Source organism: Tiliqua scincoides, chromosome 1 (assembly GCF_035046505.1).
Source record: "Tiliqua scincoides isolate rTilSci1 chromosome 1, rTilSci1.hap2, whole genome shotgun sequence".
In the NCBI taxonomy this organism is placed as follows: domain Eukaryota; kingdom Metazoa; phylum Chordata; class Lepidosauria; order Squamata; family Scincidae; genus Tiliqua; species Tiliqua scincoides.
This window is the reverse complement of record NC_089821.1, coordinates 193,845,161-193,861,631: the sequence shown is the minus strand read 5'-3', so window position 1 is coordinate 193,861,631 and position 16,471 is coordinate 193,845,161. Positions and strand designations below refer to the sequence as shown.

At 41.4% G+C, this 16,471-nt stretch overlaps 1 protein-coding gene across 1 annotated transcript in view; it reads left to right on the top strand.

Annotated features, from left to right (window-relative positions):
* PDSS2 (decaprenyl diphosphate synthase subunit 2) overlaps positions 1–15,205 on the top strand; it is a 98,297-nt gene extending 83,092 nt beyond the window's left edge. The window contains exon 8 of the mRNA XM_066613139.1: positions 11,047–15,205. Within this exon, the coding sequence (XP_066469236.1) occupies positions 11,047–11,205 (159 nt within the window). The 3' untranslated portion in view covers positions 11,206–15,205. The remainder of the gene's footprint in view (positions 1–11,046) is intronic.
* The last annotated feature ends 1,266 nt before the right edge of the window (positions 15,206–16,471 follow it).

Below are 16,471 nucleotides of genomic sequence, written 5' to 3'. Positions count from 1 at the left end.
CTTGAAGTTGCTCTGCACTGCTCGGGAACGGGCTAGGATCCGGGCATAAGAGCCGGGTCCCAGTCTGCCTCCCGCTCCTCACCTGCCTGCCCCCGTGACCGCCCTCCCTTCACCCCAGAATTCCCCTCTCCCGCCTCCTCCCCACCTACCTCAGAGCCTTGCATCGGCTGAGCTCGGCTGTTGCAAGGTTCCATACTTGAATCAGCGCAGAGGCAGAATTCAGCCTTTGTGGGCTGGTGTGCGTCCATGTGCTGGCCCAGCCGACTCTAGAGGAGGCGTAAACATGCTGATTTGTTGGGTTACCTGTATTGGAATGAATGAGTGAATGAATGAAGTTAAGGTGGGTTACACCAACCTAGTGATGCTGCTTCTTCCACAGTTCTCATGTCACCTTCTAGAAGAATGCACAACAAATTTGTATTTGCCATGGCTCTTTGATTGTTTTGATTGATCTGCTGGAGTGCCGTCACACACTTTAGTATCAAAAAACAGTCTGATATTGTGGATTTAATTCACAATTGTTATAAAGCAAGTATTCTCATTAACCTTTTGGTCTGTTCAAACATTGAAATGGTCCTGTAGACTTGAAGAACAATATAATGGTTTAATCTGTATTATAACCTTAGAATCCATGCAAATGCGTCTAGAAAAAATCAACATGGGAACTTTTGTATGTATAATTTTTATACAATCTTAAAGTTGGGCAGGAGGTCACTTATGGTAGTTTATTGTCAGTAATTGCAAATATTTAACTGTTCCTTTGGAGTTGCTCCAATGTAATGGAAAGCCAAAGTTACGTGTTAATATTAAGGCTGTAATATCAGTTCTGTTATTCAGCTTCACTTTGTTGCATAAGTGGTGTTAAGTTCACTTAACACTTCTGTTGGTCCTCCATGCTCTATCTTTTTCTATAGTCAGTCTTCATTATTTCAAAAAGCCCACTTTAGATGCTTCTATTAGAAGCCATTCACTTTCATGCAGTTAATCTGTCTGTTAATGCACCAGCAATATATTGTAGAGTGTGGCTGCCAAATGCAGACAAATTATTGATCCATCATGATGATGTTTGATGGCCTGTTCCAGAGAGGAAAATGTCTCCACTCTGGTATTCAGTGACTGAAGAAGCAGCAGAAGAGAAGGCCTGTGTTTAATGCATAAGGAATAGATTCAGTACTAGGAATTGTTCCTTGGAGAGTGTATGTCATTTTAAGTTAATGTGCTAGATGCGTTTGTGTAGATGTAATAGAAAACTGGATTGGGTCACACATAAGGAAACAGCAAAAAATTCTTGCAAGTGTCTGGTATAAGAACAAATATAGCAAACAAGAATAGGACTGGATCCACAAAATCTTAGCCTTTTTCAAATGTTAGCATCCACAGTATCTGCTCCCTTTTTCATATGTTCATTGAACATTCTAGCTCAGTGGTTCTCAAACCTTTTAGCAAGGGGCCCACTTTTGAGGATGACAGTCTGTCCGGGACCCACAGATAGGCACTTCCAATACTAATAAATACTACCTGCATCACAGCGATATGTTTTACGTTTGCAGGGTTGCAGGCCTGTGTATTGCACTGGTGTGTAAATGAAAGGATATGTTGCATGTTATTTCTGTGTAGGCAATACATTTTACATTGCATGCGGAGATGCATTTATTCTGTGCAAATTATTATTACGTTGCTTTACAGATAATGAATTTAAAAAAAACCCACATTATTTTCTCTTCCTGAAATTTGGGGGAGTTATGGGTATTTGATGTTTCTCCATACTTATCCTTTCATTTTGCCCACCAGTATAGATACCTGACATCATTACCCCCCTTGAAAAAGTAGTCGCCACCCCCACCTCTAGAATCCTGTCTACGGGCCTGGTCACCCACCACTCCTCTCAGTTCCAAGGAGAGATTGCGTCACTTCAGCAGCCTGATCCCTCATCAGGGCTGAGAGGAGTGGCTGCAGGACATCCCCGCATTCCTCCCTTTTTACCAGCAGCAAGAAGGGAGGCAGTCTTCTCACCACTCTTCTCAGCCGCAAGGAGGGATCATGCTGCCTCAGCAGCATGGTTCTTTGTCGGGGCTGAGAGCGGTGGCTGCAGGGCACCCCCCGCATTTCTCCCTTCTTACCAGCAGTGAGAAATGAGGCACACAGGGGCACCTGGCACCCTGATAAAAAGGGAGACATAGGAACAGAGAGATAAAAGGAACCCCCCAGGGAGCACCCTGCTTCATAGGCCTACCTCCAGAAATGGGTGAAACACTCTCTCTTCCATCCCTCCACTCTCAGAAGATACCCTGGCTACTCGCAACTGCTTGCTTCAAAATGGCGGCCTCCGGGGCATTTGCCAGATTCTAAGATGACACCACCAGGCTTATTGCCTCAGAGCAACAAAGATGGTGCCTCAGAGCTTTTTGCGACCCAGCAGAGATCAGGTCACAACCCACCAAACGGATTGCAACCCACAGTTTGAGAAACAGTGCTCTAGCTGTATGCACAGGGGTCCTCTTCAGGCAAATCAACGAATGTACGAACAGCAGGGTCAGAAACTATCCTTCCCCCACACACACATGTGAACACAGATATATTTAAAAAAAAAGGTGTTGTAGCCATCTGCTATTGGAAAGGTTCTACTACCCCACTGGAGACACTGTGTGGCTGCAATCCTAACCACACTTTCCTGAGAGTAAGCCCCACTGAACAAAATAGGACTTACTTCTGAGTAGACCTGGTTAGGATTGTGCCCTAATATTGTCATTGTATTGAACATGCAGATTTTGCTACAAGTCTTAACTTCTAGTATAGTCCAAATTGTTCAGGCTGTGAGTTTGCATAAATATCAGCCTACAGTTTACTAACCAGATGTAGCATCTACCATACCCGTGTTCAAAATGTAATGCGGCATTCCTTATATCACAATGCTATCTGTAAAAACACAAATAGAATTGAACAACAAATTTTAATTGGAATTCAAATTCAAACAACAAATCCTGCAGTCCTAATGTAAACAGTTGTACTTCAATTCCTTTTTTACTTCAGTTCCTTGGCAATGCTTTCTTATTGTTTGTGCACTACAACTGCAGTGAATTTCACTTATTAACTAGTTTTGATGAGGCACTGCATCCTACTTTCGTGTGTTTGATTTTTATTTTGCCAGAACTGGTGGGCTAATGCTGGTAATCTCTTTTGTGATGCTGTAAAGCTAAAACTGAGGTCCTTGTAGAATTCAAATCAAGAAAGCATTTGTGCAAGAGACATTTGGTTATGCTCAGTTGCAATTAGTCTTGTCAATATGTGAAAAGTTTGTTCCAGAATTGCACACTGAGATCAAAATTAAAGCATGTCATCCAAACAATACAGCAAGGAGTCCTGATGACTTTAAGTGTCTGCCCCCGCAGTTTTAGGTATCTTATCATAGCTTGTATGTAATACTATTTGCATATATTATACTGAATAATATATTGAACACTTGCAATGGGATTACAACAGGCTGGTCACAGAAACAGTTGAGTGAACATTATCTTGGGGTCAAACTACAGATTAAGTTAAATGTGTAATGTGGCCCAATGGGGTTTTGGTTTTATTTATAAACTATGCTGGGGGTGCATGAAATGTGCTAAATCTCAGTTGGAAGAGTGTAAGGGAGCTTTGGTACTTTACCCTACTTATTGTGGGTACCCTACCCCACTTTATTGTGGTTTTGATCCCAATCATTCCCCCATGTTGTTTTCAGCAGTTAAAAATCTTCCACTGAAAGCCAAAAGGCATTTCTCCCCACCCCCTAAAAATGGCATAATGAAGGAACTGTGACAGGGATAAAAACCACAGCAGGGACAAGTTACTAAAACCCTTCCAATGCATCAACTTTTAACAAATTTTTAGTCTTATTTAAACTTCTTTCTTTTGCTACGTTCCAAAGCTTTAACATACACTAACCCAAGTGAAGATTTTGTGAACAAAATTATAATCTTTGTATAACACTATAAATTGGCTAAATATTGAGTAGTGCACAGTATCTTTCCAGTTCTGTGCTTTGCCAGGAAGAGCTGCATTCTAGCAGCCTAAAGATGTATAAAATAAAGCACTTAAAATAAACGGTTGTCCAGCTACCATTTAAAAAGGAAGAAGAGGTTAACGTGTTCAGCTACAAACACCGGTCGAATCTATAACAACTAATGGCGAAACATTCCAACAGCAATACGGGAAAAGTAAATCTATTAGCTATGAAGTGTATTGGCCCCATGTCAAGGTAACATTTTGGTAGTCTAAATATCAGCACTTAGTGGAGCACAAGGATCCCCACAAGAGAAAAGAAATTTAGAAAAGCAAGCACATAACATTGCAAACACTTAATGCATTAGTTAGTTCCTTGACCACAAATCAATGTAAGTTTGCTTTTTTTTTTTTTAAAGCAAGTTATGAGGGTAAATATTGTGGATGCTCTTGTAAGAGCAGGACAGCCAATTTTTATGTATGGAGAGCTGAGAAGCAGATGAGGCAAATTTCTTGTTTTGTAAGATTAGTGTAGGGCTAAGGTATTCAATCTGAGTGTCCTACCTCCCTAGTGAGGCATGGCTAGCCTCCAGGGGCGTCACCAGGCATCTTGGGAAGAGAGGTGGCCGGCAGCTGCTCTGCTGCTGAGCTCTGCTCAGCTCAGCTGCACTGGCTGCCTCCTGACTTGCTGCTTTTCCGAGGCTGAGAACGAGGTGGGTGGGGCAGCGCTCACAAGAGGTGGGTGGGGCAGTGTGAAACATGGTGGGGGTTGGTGGGAGAGAAGGCTGGCTGGGCAGGCAGAGGTGCTGCATCTCATCATGGAGCTCTCTCCATGTGCAACCTTGCCCAAGGACTACATTTCCCAGTGTGCCCCTCGCCCTGGGCATCCTGGGATTGGTCAAGGCTAGAGGAGAGAAGAGTGCGGAGGTGCTACATCAGTACAGGGGCGCTCCTGGCAGGCTTCAAACTGGGAGGGAAGCGTTAGTACCCTATACAGGCAGTGCAGCGCTTTCCTCTGCTCCTAGTGGGCTAAATCCTGGCACAGTATTAGAGGCAAACATAAATACAAGTGGGAGATGCAAGGTATATTTGTAGTTGTGTGATTGCAGGATTCTAGAAATTTTCCAAAGCAATATGTAAGCCAAAGAAAGCCAATCAGTAGCTTTTATTATGATCTAGCACATAGAACAAGGAAGCCAAAGCTAATGAGAAATTACCCAATGGCTGGCAAGACCAATTGACCTGATAAACTTGGGTAAACTTAAAGGGTTAAATAAGTGGTCCTCTTGAATTTGTCTGGTCTTTTTCTTTAAGCCATTTCTAACCAATGTTGTATATATGCAACAGGGACCAAATGGGTACACCTGTGGGCTGGGCAAAAATGGGTTAAGAAAAGAGGCCCTTACTATTGGTCATTTGGAAGATGTCCACTTACAGTACTCCTTGGAAATGAACCAGTGAATAGCTGAGAAGTCTTAATAGATGCTATGAGAGGGCTTGAAAAACAATCAGAAAAAAAACAACTCATGAATTATGTCCTGCACTACAATTTGCGGAAACTTGCTTAGCACAGACAAAAAGAATTGCTAAATACCTCTTGATTAAACCAGGTAAGAGGGAAAGGTTTGATAGATTCCTTGCTGCTTGTGGTGTTCAGGAAGTAAATTGAACATAAACAGCAGTCAGGCCTACTTAAAATGGGAATTGGGGCCGCGGAAAAATGGAACTAGTCGGGATGGCTAAACCAAGCCATCACAAGCAACCATAATCCCACATTTTTGTGGAAATTTCACCATTTGCTGATCTTTACTGAGGTTTAGAAAGTATTCAGTAGTTCTTCTTTAGGCATACTCATTTTGAGTTGATCTGAGATATTAGCCTGTGGCTGTTGGACAGCTGTCATTGCTGCTACTTTTTTATGTTATAGTTTTATTGGATTTTAAAAAGTGTTCTATTACTGTATATTCTCGGGTCTTATGTCAGCCATCTTAACCTAAAATGAGGAAGAATATACATAAATTGATAAAAGTACAACATATCTTAGTCCAGGAGTATTTGGAAAGAGCAATGACTGAATATCAAGTTTCACAGGAACATTTAGTTAGGAGGATTTAGCCTGAGGGGGGACATGATTGAGACATACAAAATTATGCAGGGGATGGACAGAGTGGATAGATAGGGAGATGCTCTTTACACTCTCACATAACACCAGAACCAGGGGACATCCACTAAAATTGAGTGTTGGGCTGGTTAGGACAGACAAAAGAAAATATTTCTTTACTCAGCGTGTGGTCGGTCTGTGGAACTCCTTGCCACAGGATGTGGTGCTGGCGTCTAGCCTAGACGCCTTTAAAAGGGGATTGGACAAGTTTCTGGCGGAAAAATCCATTACGGATACAAGCCATGATGTGTATGCGCAACCTCCTGATTTTAGAAATGGGTTATGTCAGAATGCCAGATGCAAGGAAGGGCACCAGGATGAGGTCTCTTGTTATCTGGTGTGCTCCCTGGGGCATTTGGTGGGCCGCTGTGAGATACAGGAAGCTGGACTAGATGGGCCTATGGCCTGATCCAGTGGGGCTGTTCTTATGTTCTTATGAGGATCTGTGACCCTAAACATTATTATTATTATTATTATTATTATTATTATTATTATTAACAACAGTATTTATATACCGCTTTTCAGCTAAAAGTTCACAAAGCGGTTTACAGAGAAAAATCAAATAACTAAATGGCTACCTTTCAACATGATAATTTCTAGGAATTTCATTCATGACAACTGCCTACCGTCTCCTTGCAAGCAATATATCTTATCTCTCTTCTATTTAACACTGTTTGATATCTGTCTTCCTGTATTCTGCAAAACATAAGCAGCTTGTTGCAAAGTTTGAAACGCTAATAGCAGAAATGCACAACAAGTTACACACTTGCAGTATTTTCAGTGGCCATGAAATGGTGCGTGGATGGTGTGATGGGCTTCCTGTACTTAGAAAGAAATGCTTAATTAATGATACAATGCACTAGTATAGCATGCGAACATATTTTTTTCTGAGAAGTATACTGCTAAGTAATGTGGGATATAAAATTTTTATGAATTGGGACTTGAGCACTTAAAGTACAGTGCCATACTAAAAAATTCATCCTCAACTATACATAATGAAGTCACTTAAATTAGATGTTTAGATTGGAACAATCAGTGCTTTTTTTGTAAAAACAAAAGGTGCAGGAACTCACAACTTGTTAATCTTTTATTTATTTATTTTTAAACCATTTTTTATTGGAGAAATAAAATATTTTTTATGTGCTTCCCCCCTAAAGATGAACTTACTTCTGAGTAGACTTGCATAGGATTGGGCTGTCAATCTCCACATCCCCTTCCCCCTAGCTACTTTTTCTACACATGGGGAAAAATACTGTACAGGTGCACTTGTAGCATGTAGTATGGCACTACTTCGAGGAGAGGAAGCAGTGAATGGATTCTGAAAAATGGCTTACATGAGTTCCATGTAGTAAAATTACTCTAAGCAACTGTGGGAGTAAGAACAAAAAAGGAATTCTTACACGAGAAGGGTCCTTAGGTGCACATAGAAACAGCTACATTTGCAAACAAGCAATTAAATATGGTTTAATTCAGGTATCAGAATACTCTGTGTCTTTGGCATGCAATTGTATGTTCTCTGCTGCCCTGAGCAGTTGCTGTGCATTGCTGGAGAGGAGCTGCAAACGCTGGCTGGCGGAGGGCATGCTTGTGGGGGAAGGACGAGGAAGATCTCTGGCAAGGCTGGACAGCATGTTGTACACACGTAGAATCCCTTTTCACCTGCCCTTAGCATGTGAAAACGGGTGCAGATATATATCTCTGCCAGGATTAAGAGCCCAATCCTAGGTATGTCTACTCTGAAGTAAGTCTCGTTCTAGTCAATGGAGCTTACTCCCAGGAAAGTGCCTAGGATTGCAGCCTAAGAGCCCAATCCTATGCATGTCTACTCAAAAGTCCACTTTAGTGAATGGGGCTTACTGTGGATAGGATGGAAGCCTCAGGGCCCAATCCTGTGCCTGTCTCCTCAGAAGTCAGTCCCATTAGAGGCAGTGGGGCTTCCTCCCAGGAAAATGTGGAGAGGACTGCAGCCTCAGAGCCCCTCCTCTGCCTATTTACTCAGAAGTCAGTCCCACTAGAGACAGTGGGGCTTCCTCCCAGGAAGGTGTGGAGAGGACTGCAGCCTCAGAGCCCCTCCTGTGCCTGTCTCCTCAGAAGTCAGTCCCATTAGAGGCAGTGGGGTTTCCTCCCAGGAAAGTGTGGAGAGGACTGCAGCCTCAGAGCCCTTCCTCTGCCTGTTTACTCAGGCTGCAAGGCTATGACACTTTCCCGGGAGTAAGCCCCATTGAACACAGTGGAACTTACTTCTGAGGAGACATGCATTGGCTTGGGCTTTCAGGCTGCAAGGCTATGCACCCTTTCCCAGGAGCAAGCCCCATTGAGCACAATGAGACTTACTTCTGAGTAGACACGCCTAGGCTAGTGCTGCAGATTGGCACGGGGGCTGCACCAGCCAGTTTCCTTCCCCTCCTCCTCCGCCAAGCCAGTATCTGGGCGTTCCATGGGTGCCGCAGCCCGTCTGGCTGGCTGGCTGTCCTCCTCCTCCTCGGCATCGGCACGTGTCCCCCGTGTCCTCCACCGGCTTTGAAGCTGCGTGGGGAAGCAGAGCGCAGGGGGAGGGGAGGCGGGCTGGGTTCAGGCGAGAGCTTGGGGATGGGGGCAGGAGGGGGTCGTTGTGCGGTCAGGCGCCCACCCAGCAAATGCCTCTGTTTTCCCCTCTGTTTGGGGATGGGGGCAGGAGGTCTGGTCTAGAGGGTAGAGCCTCCGTCTGCCTGAAGATAACATCCACAAGGTCGCCAGTTCGAGGCCATCGGCACCGTGCGACCTTGGAGCAGCTGACAAGTTGAAGCCGAGCAATTCCATCTGCTCTGAGCGTGGGAGGATGGAGGCCAGAATGTGAAGCCAGATCGGAATGAAACACCTTGAATGTAGTCGTTCTTGAAAGAAAGAACCTTCTTTGAAATTGTAAAAATCCCTATTTAATAGGGATTTAATAAAGCCTGCCTATGTAAACTGCCTTGAATAAAGTCTTGAATAAAGACCAAGAAAGGCGGTATATAAGTACCTATTATTATTATTATTATTATTATTATTATTATTATTATTATTATTATTTTGCTCCCCCCCTCCTGGAATGCCTCTGAAGGGGAGGGGCTCCTGCAAAAAGGTGCCGGAACGCCGTCCCCCCGCGTTCCATTAGAACAAAAGCCCTGGGAACAATCATTCATTATACATAAAATAACTTTCTTATATTAAATAGATGGTTCTCACAACTGTGTTCTGGTTTTCAAATTATTTTCAGATCATTTAAAAGTATTTTCTAGTAAAGCATCTTTGTAGTAAAGCATATAATTTAAGTACTACAAGAAAAAAATCTTTTGCAGCCCTTTAATTTTATACACACAGTGGGTTTCTTTGTATGTGTAACTTTATAAGAGCTTGTATATGCCAGGATGACAGCCCATTTATTAATCTTCTCAATTTTAGTTACTCCATCATGGGGTAGTTAAAGTCTAAGGGGAGTTGTGAAGAGGGGAGTCTCTAATAATAATTAAGGAATCTTTCCTTTCTGTCCTGTACAAGTTGTCATTTCAGGGTAATTGGTGTGTAAACAAATTTACACAAGGACTTCAAAAAGTGAGAAACCACACTGTCTGAATAGCAGATATGTTAGGCATTCTCCTTTTGCATATGTGCTGTACATTGAAGATTTTGTACACATAAAGGTATGTTACCGAACGCTTCAGGACCCATTGATGCTCAGGTGTTCCTCTCCCTTATGCCGTGAGAGACATATTGCATCCATTCAAGATAGTGCTTCCCTTCCATATTGTAGAAGGTGCCTGTATATAGGTACAGGTGTACCCTTGTACCTGTGGGGAGTTCTGGAATGGACACCTGAATCTGTGGATATGGGGAACACCCCCCAGCGCTCCGGAGGTGAGGGCAATTGCACTCCCCTCATCTCCAGAAGCTCTTGTGAGCCCTGCAGAGGCCATGCACGTCCACCTGCAGCCTCTGCGGGGCTCAGAATGACAGTGTAGGCCAAAAAATGTCACTTCCAGGGTGTTTTTTGTAAAACCAGAAGTGATGTTTTAATGCCTTGAAAAGGCATTAGGGCTTCCATAAAAGGCGAAAGAGCTTCTCTGGCCCTCCTCATTCCACCATAAGAATGTCACTTCTGGTTTTACAAAAAAAATTTTCAGCCTTAAATGACCATTCTTAGCCCCGCAGGGGGACTCGAGCTGCCTCCGCAGGACTCAGAAGAGTCTCTGGAAGCGAGGGGAGCACAGCTTCCCTCACCTCCTGAGAGTGTGAGGGGTCCCTGCATCTGCACATAAGTGAATCTGCGGATGCAGGATCCGCAGATATGGAGCCCCCTGTATAAGTCAGGCACAGTTAAGCACTTCCAGTCGTTCCTGTGAGCTGAAACCTACAGCCTCTTTCACCCTGCTGATAATTATTGCAAGCAGACAAAATCGTACGTCAGAATAAAGGGATTGCGGATTTGCAGATTTCAAAAATGTATTTTGAAATGTACTCCAGATTTAAATTTGCAGTGTGTAAAGATAATTTATATATATTAAAGTATATACAACATAAAAATAGTGTATGGTATCAGCGTGATTGTTATAGAATTCAATACAAAATATGTATTCATAAATTTGTTGCAAGTTGAGCAAACTCATGTTAGGAAAACATAGCGTGTGTGAGTATTTGAAAGCCATTTTTTGCACTTAATTCATCATTGAATAGCTTAATACCTTGAATTATCAATCTGTTTTAAAATAATTTGATTTGATTGGAGTTGTTTCATTGATTTGAAGGTTTTTGTATGAGTCATTTAGTTTAACTGTCCTTTGAAGCTCAGGTAATGAAAATACAGAATCCATAATGTTTTCTTAGTATTTTTGCAAACAGATTTCTGTCAAAACCGATGATATTGTGCATGTGTTTTCTCACAGTTGCAAGATGCAATCAAGGCTGGCAAAGGTGTGACTTCAGCTATTGACCTATGTCGTTTCCATGGAAACAGAGCACTGGAGGCTCTGGAGTGCTTCCCTCCCTCTGAGGCCAGATCTGCTTTAGAAAACATTGTTTATGCCGTGACAAGATTTTCGTGATATACAACTGGAAAAAAGAAACTTGTTCATTTGCAGGAATAAGAAGAACGGAGAGAAATTGAGGAGAGCTGAAATCCGCTATTGCAAAGAATCTAAACGTGTTAGTGGCTTTAAAAAATGTGTTTCTCTTCCTCTCACCACATTCCCAAATGAGCACACACATCCTTTGGAACGGCTACAAACAAAATTAGGGAAAAAAGGTCAAACAGTTTTCACTTGTCATGCCAGAAGCACACTTGAGGCTGCACCGGTAGAAATAATTAATGAGACTTGCTTCTGTGACCTCAGCAAATGGACAGGAAATAAGTCCTTATTGATTGGACATAGCCAGGGATGGCGCCAGTGTGGTGGCCTGTGGTTTTCCTGCCCTAGAGAAGACAGAGGGGGGCGTGAAGCTGCAGGTGTCGGGAGGAATGCTTTCTAAACCTGCCACAGAGAGAGCTGTTTAAATCCAGAATTAATGTACCAATTTATCAACATGAAGGGCAACTCGATGAATTAGTGGAGGGGGGAAAGGAGGGGAATCTTTTTATCTGACTGCATGTATCCATGTCTCCTCGCACTGTGTTTTTATGTATTTAAATATAAAATTACTCTGTGCCTAATGTACTGAGTATTTGAAAAAGTTGCTGAGGAGGCTCACCAGTGATGGTAAGAGTTTTATGGTATTAATATGATTCTTTATAACAGGACAATGTTGAATGTACTGCTTGTGAAGTCCTCGGTTTGGTTCAAATGTTGGGGTTTAAAACTTTTGGGACAGTGAAATATTTGCCTTTTCTATATCATGCAATTTCTTCCAACAAAAATGTGCACTGAATTTTTCTTTGTCTTTTTGAACATTTTTTCTATTCAAGCCAAATAAATGCTTCTTCATAAGACTGCATCAGTCCTCTGGCATAAAGGAGTGAAGTTATAGTTCTTTCTTTTTTTTCTGTTGGTACAGAATTTCATTCCCTGAATAGATGTATATTACATGAGAAGTTTTTAACCTTACTGTGTCAAATGTTAAAGTCCAATTACAGAGAGAATACAAGGTATATCAGAAACCTGCAATCTGACACTGTCTCTATTTTGTTCATAGGAGATGATTTTTGTGGTTTGCATGCTTGCAATCTGAGAACGTCGTTGACAAGAAGGCTGAGTTTACATAAATGATCCAGATTGAGACTCAGCTACCTTTCTTCCTTCTGTGGTGTAATTACAGCCCAATCTGGAGACAGCTAGCACAGCAAACAGATTTCATTACATTGCTCTCTCAAACACTAAGTGGAGTTTTTCAGTTAACTTCTCTACACACACACCAGACCGAAGTGTCACAAACCTTCTATATAATGGGGCATCGTGTTAACGCTCATATGTTGCTCATTATATTAATTATGCTTTCAAATTTCATGTGAATGTTAATGCATTTTGATACCTTTTAGATAGCACTAAAATTTTAGTGCATTTGTGCATTTGTTAACAAAACCATCACTACTGGATTGTTATCAGTTATTTAGTAACTAGATGGCAGTCTGATTTTCAAAGAATTATAGATTAAGAAGGCTTAATCAGATAACAAAGGGCACAAAAGCTATAGCTAGCACCTCCTAATTCTGCAGTGTCTGATTTTGACATCATAATGTTTAACTTGTGTGTCAACTTTTAAAATACTTTAAGTCATTTCAAACAATACAAATGTTTAATACAGTACTGAAATCTGAAAGAATTTGGGCATAGAGAACTACACCAAAGCATGTTCAGTTGAGTTGGAACTTGCACATGAACACCACAGCCTGCCAACTTCATGGTGGAGTGGTGGTTTGCCACTAGTTATGTCACTGGCAGTACCTAATAGCTGCCCATAACATTTATGCAACTACATTCTATGATAGTAATAATAAATGTCCTATCTACAGAGAGAACTGCAGTTTCTCAGCAACAAAAGAGTCAGATGTAACCTCCAAATGACAAAAATCTAAATATCTTCCAACAAACATGAAACGACTCTCCTAAACTAGTATTAAAATTAAGCATGATCATCAGAAGCCCTTGCAGGTGGTATGTTTTTGTCTGCGTAGGGATGCAATAGACGTTCCTGGTGTTTTAAACACAAATATTTTATATCTGTGTGCAATACCAGGGTTTCACTGAAGAGTCTTCCGCATAGACTTCTGCCACTTAAGCTAGGTAAGGCTAAAGATACTCAAATTTGTTTATAAGCTTTGGACAGATAATTTTTTAAAAGTTCAGTAATTCATGCCATCAGACTTTTTTAAAAAAAGACATAGATATCTGTGTAACTCAATTTGATTTCAACAGCTTTGTTCTCTAAGACAAACCATATGTAATTTTTGAATAACTGAAAACTATGTTTGCACCGGGACAGTGGAGCATATACAAAGGAGCATATATTTGCACCTGGACAATGGAGCATATGGAGTATATGAGCATTTCTTAATCTGAAGCGATCTCACTTTGTCTCCTTTATAACTTGAGGCTTGTTCTCTAAATTCTTGAAAGAACTTCTTTTAGATAGTAAAAAGCAAAGGGCTTGATCCATTAGCAACTTTTCCTATACAAAATGCCACTGAAAATGGGAAAACATTCCCCCTTTGCACTGGGGAAAGAGAGACCTTCCAATGTTGTAGTCACTATTTTATGAGCACTTTAAAAAATCCTTCTACACTGAAAGCAGTGGAATTTTACAGATGAATCACAATCTCTGCTCACTCCTTGAACTCATTGTAGCCTCTTTCTGCAAACTGTACTCTATATTGAACTTTTCTGGGAAACATGATCAGGTGGTTCTGTTAGTTCTGACAGGATTGCTGAGTGACTTACACAAACCACTCTATCTCCTGGCCTATGCTTTTCAATCTGTAATATTGAGATTAACTTTCATTGGCGTGTAGGGAGATTGTGAAATCTGATTCATTGTGTCATGCTCTGAGATTGTCAGTTCCAGCTGTAACAAAAATGTGGAGTTATTTACTGCTAATAAATGCAGCTTACATTCTTGGCTGCATTCTCCTCTGTGTGGGGGGGGGGGGAGAGGGAGGATGATATATAATTGCCACAAACCTCCAAACTGCAGCCATTTTCCACTTTGCAACCACCTGTGTTTTCAACTGTGGTCTTTGATTTCTGTATGAGCTGGTTTCTGTCCATTATTGTTGTGATTGTACCATTAGTATGCATGGAACATTATAAAAGAAGACAGGGTCCTGCCTTGTGTACTTATAAACAAAAATAGACTCAAGGAAGACAACAACTGTCAAGAAGGGACATTCATGTCCTGTGTCTGTGCAAAAGAATATTTGCAAACGTTTTTGGTAATGAAAGTGCCTTGGACTCTGTGTGTTGGTTTTCTTATCTGTGCAAAATTCCCGTCTGTGGTAGAAATAATAACATAGGTGTGGTATTGTTATGACAAAGGTAGTTATACAGTAGTTTTTGCTACTAGGTCAATCCCTGTTCACTCCCTTCAGTGCAACAGGACATTTGTATCCTGAATAATTTTTTTTAATCAAACAGAATAAGCAGTCACCTTTACCCCCTTCAGTAGTTTAAAAAAAACAAACACCTTGCTCATAATTAACAAACTTTATCCTCTTTATCCTCTTCTCTTTTTTCCTTCTCATTCTCTAAATTCATCCTACAGTGTTGTTTAAATTGTGTCTAAAATCACTGTTACCTGCTGTTTTAGTCAGAAGAGTACTTTGGCTCCCCCATGTGTAAGAGATCCTTGCACTTCAGTGAGGCTTTGCATTATTTTTTTCAGAATGAATTGTATCAATGGCTTTTAATATGCATGGACGTATATGGAATGGAATTCCATAAATGAAAATCAGTGCAATAGTCTGTCATAACTTCCAATTTTTTCTTTAAAATGCAACAGCGTTAAAATTCATTGAGAAATGTGCTTATGTTTATCATGTGCATAGGTTTAATATCAGAATTGTTACATGTTAATACATTCTAATTAATACATTCTAAGAGTCTGAGAACTCTAGCCTTTGAAAAATGTTTTATGCAGTACCGTTTAGGAGATAAGATCTTTAAAAAATAAATTTTGTACCAGGCAGCAAATTTTTCACCTTATGCAGAAGTAGTCCCACTGGAGCTGGTCATTAAATGGGGCTTCCTCCTCCCCACCAGCCATGCAGTGGAAAGCATGATCACTATGAACTGCCTCCCCCCTTTCCCTGTCTCCACCCCCTCCCTGGGCTTCTGCAGCCAATTGTAAGGCAAGAACCTCCTTGGGCTTCTCCCTGCCCTCCTTGAGCCAAAGAAAACACCAAATCCTCCCATCCTTTGTCCAATGATCATTGGTTCCTTTCTTCCTATTAGAGATGGGGAAAAGAGCTTTCTTCTGCCTCCCCCCTCCTGCTCAGATGCATTAACCCTTCCGTGCCTCATGGCTGGAAACTCCCTGCTGCTCATCCAGTCTGAATGATGGCTTCCTGAGGTTTTCCACACTGCAAAAACAGTAAGCAAGCACACCCAGACACAGGCAGACTTGAGTCATCATGCATGGGATTGGGTGCCGAGTCAGGGGACCCTTGACTCAAGAGTTTTTCCGAGTCTTCCACACGTCCTCACAAGTCAGCAAAATACACATTTTCGCAACTTGAATCATTCCCATCCCTGGTTAGTGCACAGAGGAGCATACTCTGCAAAAATGAGATTTAATGACACACACAACCACTTCTTTTCTAGCCCTATGATTCTGTGAAACAGGCTGATATTTTTATGTTGAAAGCCAAAAAGTACAAGACTTTGTGTGCAGCTTCCTTTTCACAGATTGCATGATTGGGAAATGAACCATTCCCTCCCATGCTCAGTTTCAGTGAGAGCTCTTTAACTTCAGCATTATCTGAATAGTGCTTCATTCCTAGCGTGTTGCTCATCAGAGACCATTTTCTGGCTTTTTTCCCCACATTCAGCTCTACTATTTATAACCTAGTTAAACAATGCCAGCATGAAGCAGTAAAAGGTGTGCATTTCATATGCAAATGAGTGGCAATAATTTTGTCCAATTGCTTAGTTGCTTGCATCATTATGTTCAACAGCAGCATAACAAAGTGAATATAACAAAGAGTGTTAGCAAAATGTGGTTTTGTCTGCATTGGCAAGTCCACACTCCCCTTCATGTTTTAGCTAATAAAGCAGTTTATTCATATATTGCAGAAATACATGGGCTGCATTCCTCAGTGCTTTCAGACTACTATTTAAACTTTTACATTAGCATCCCAATCATAAATGATTATCAGCATATCAG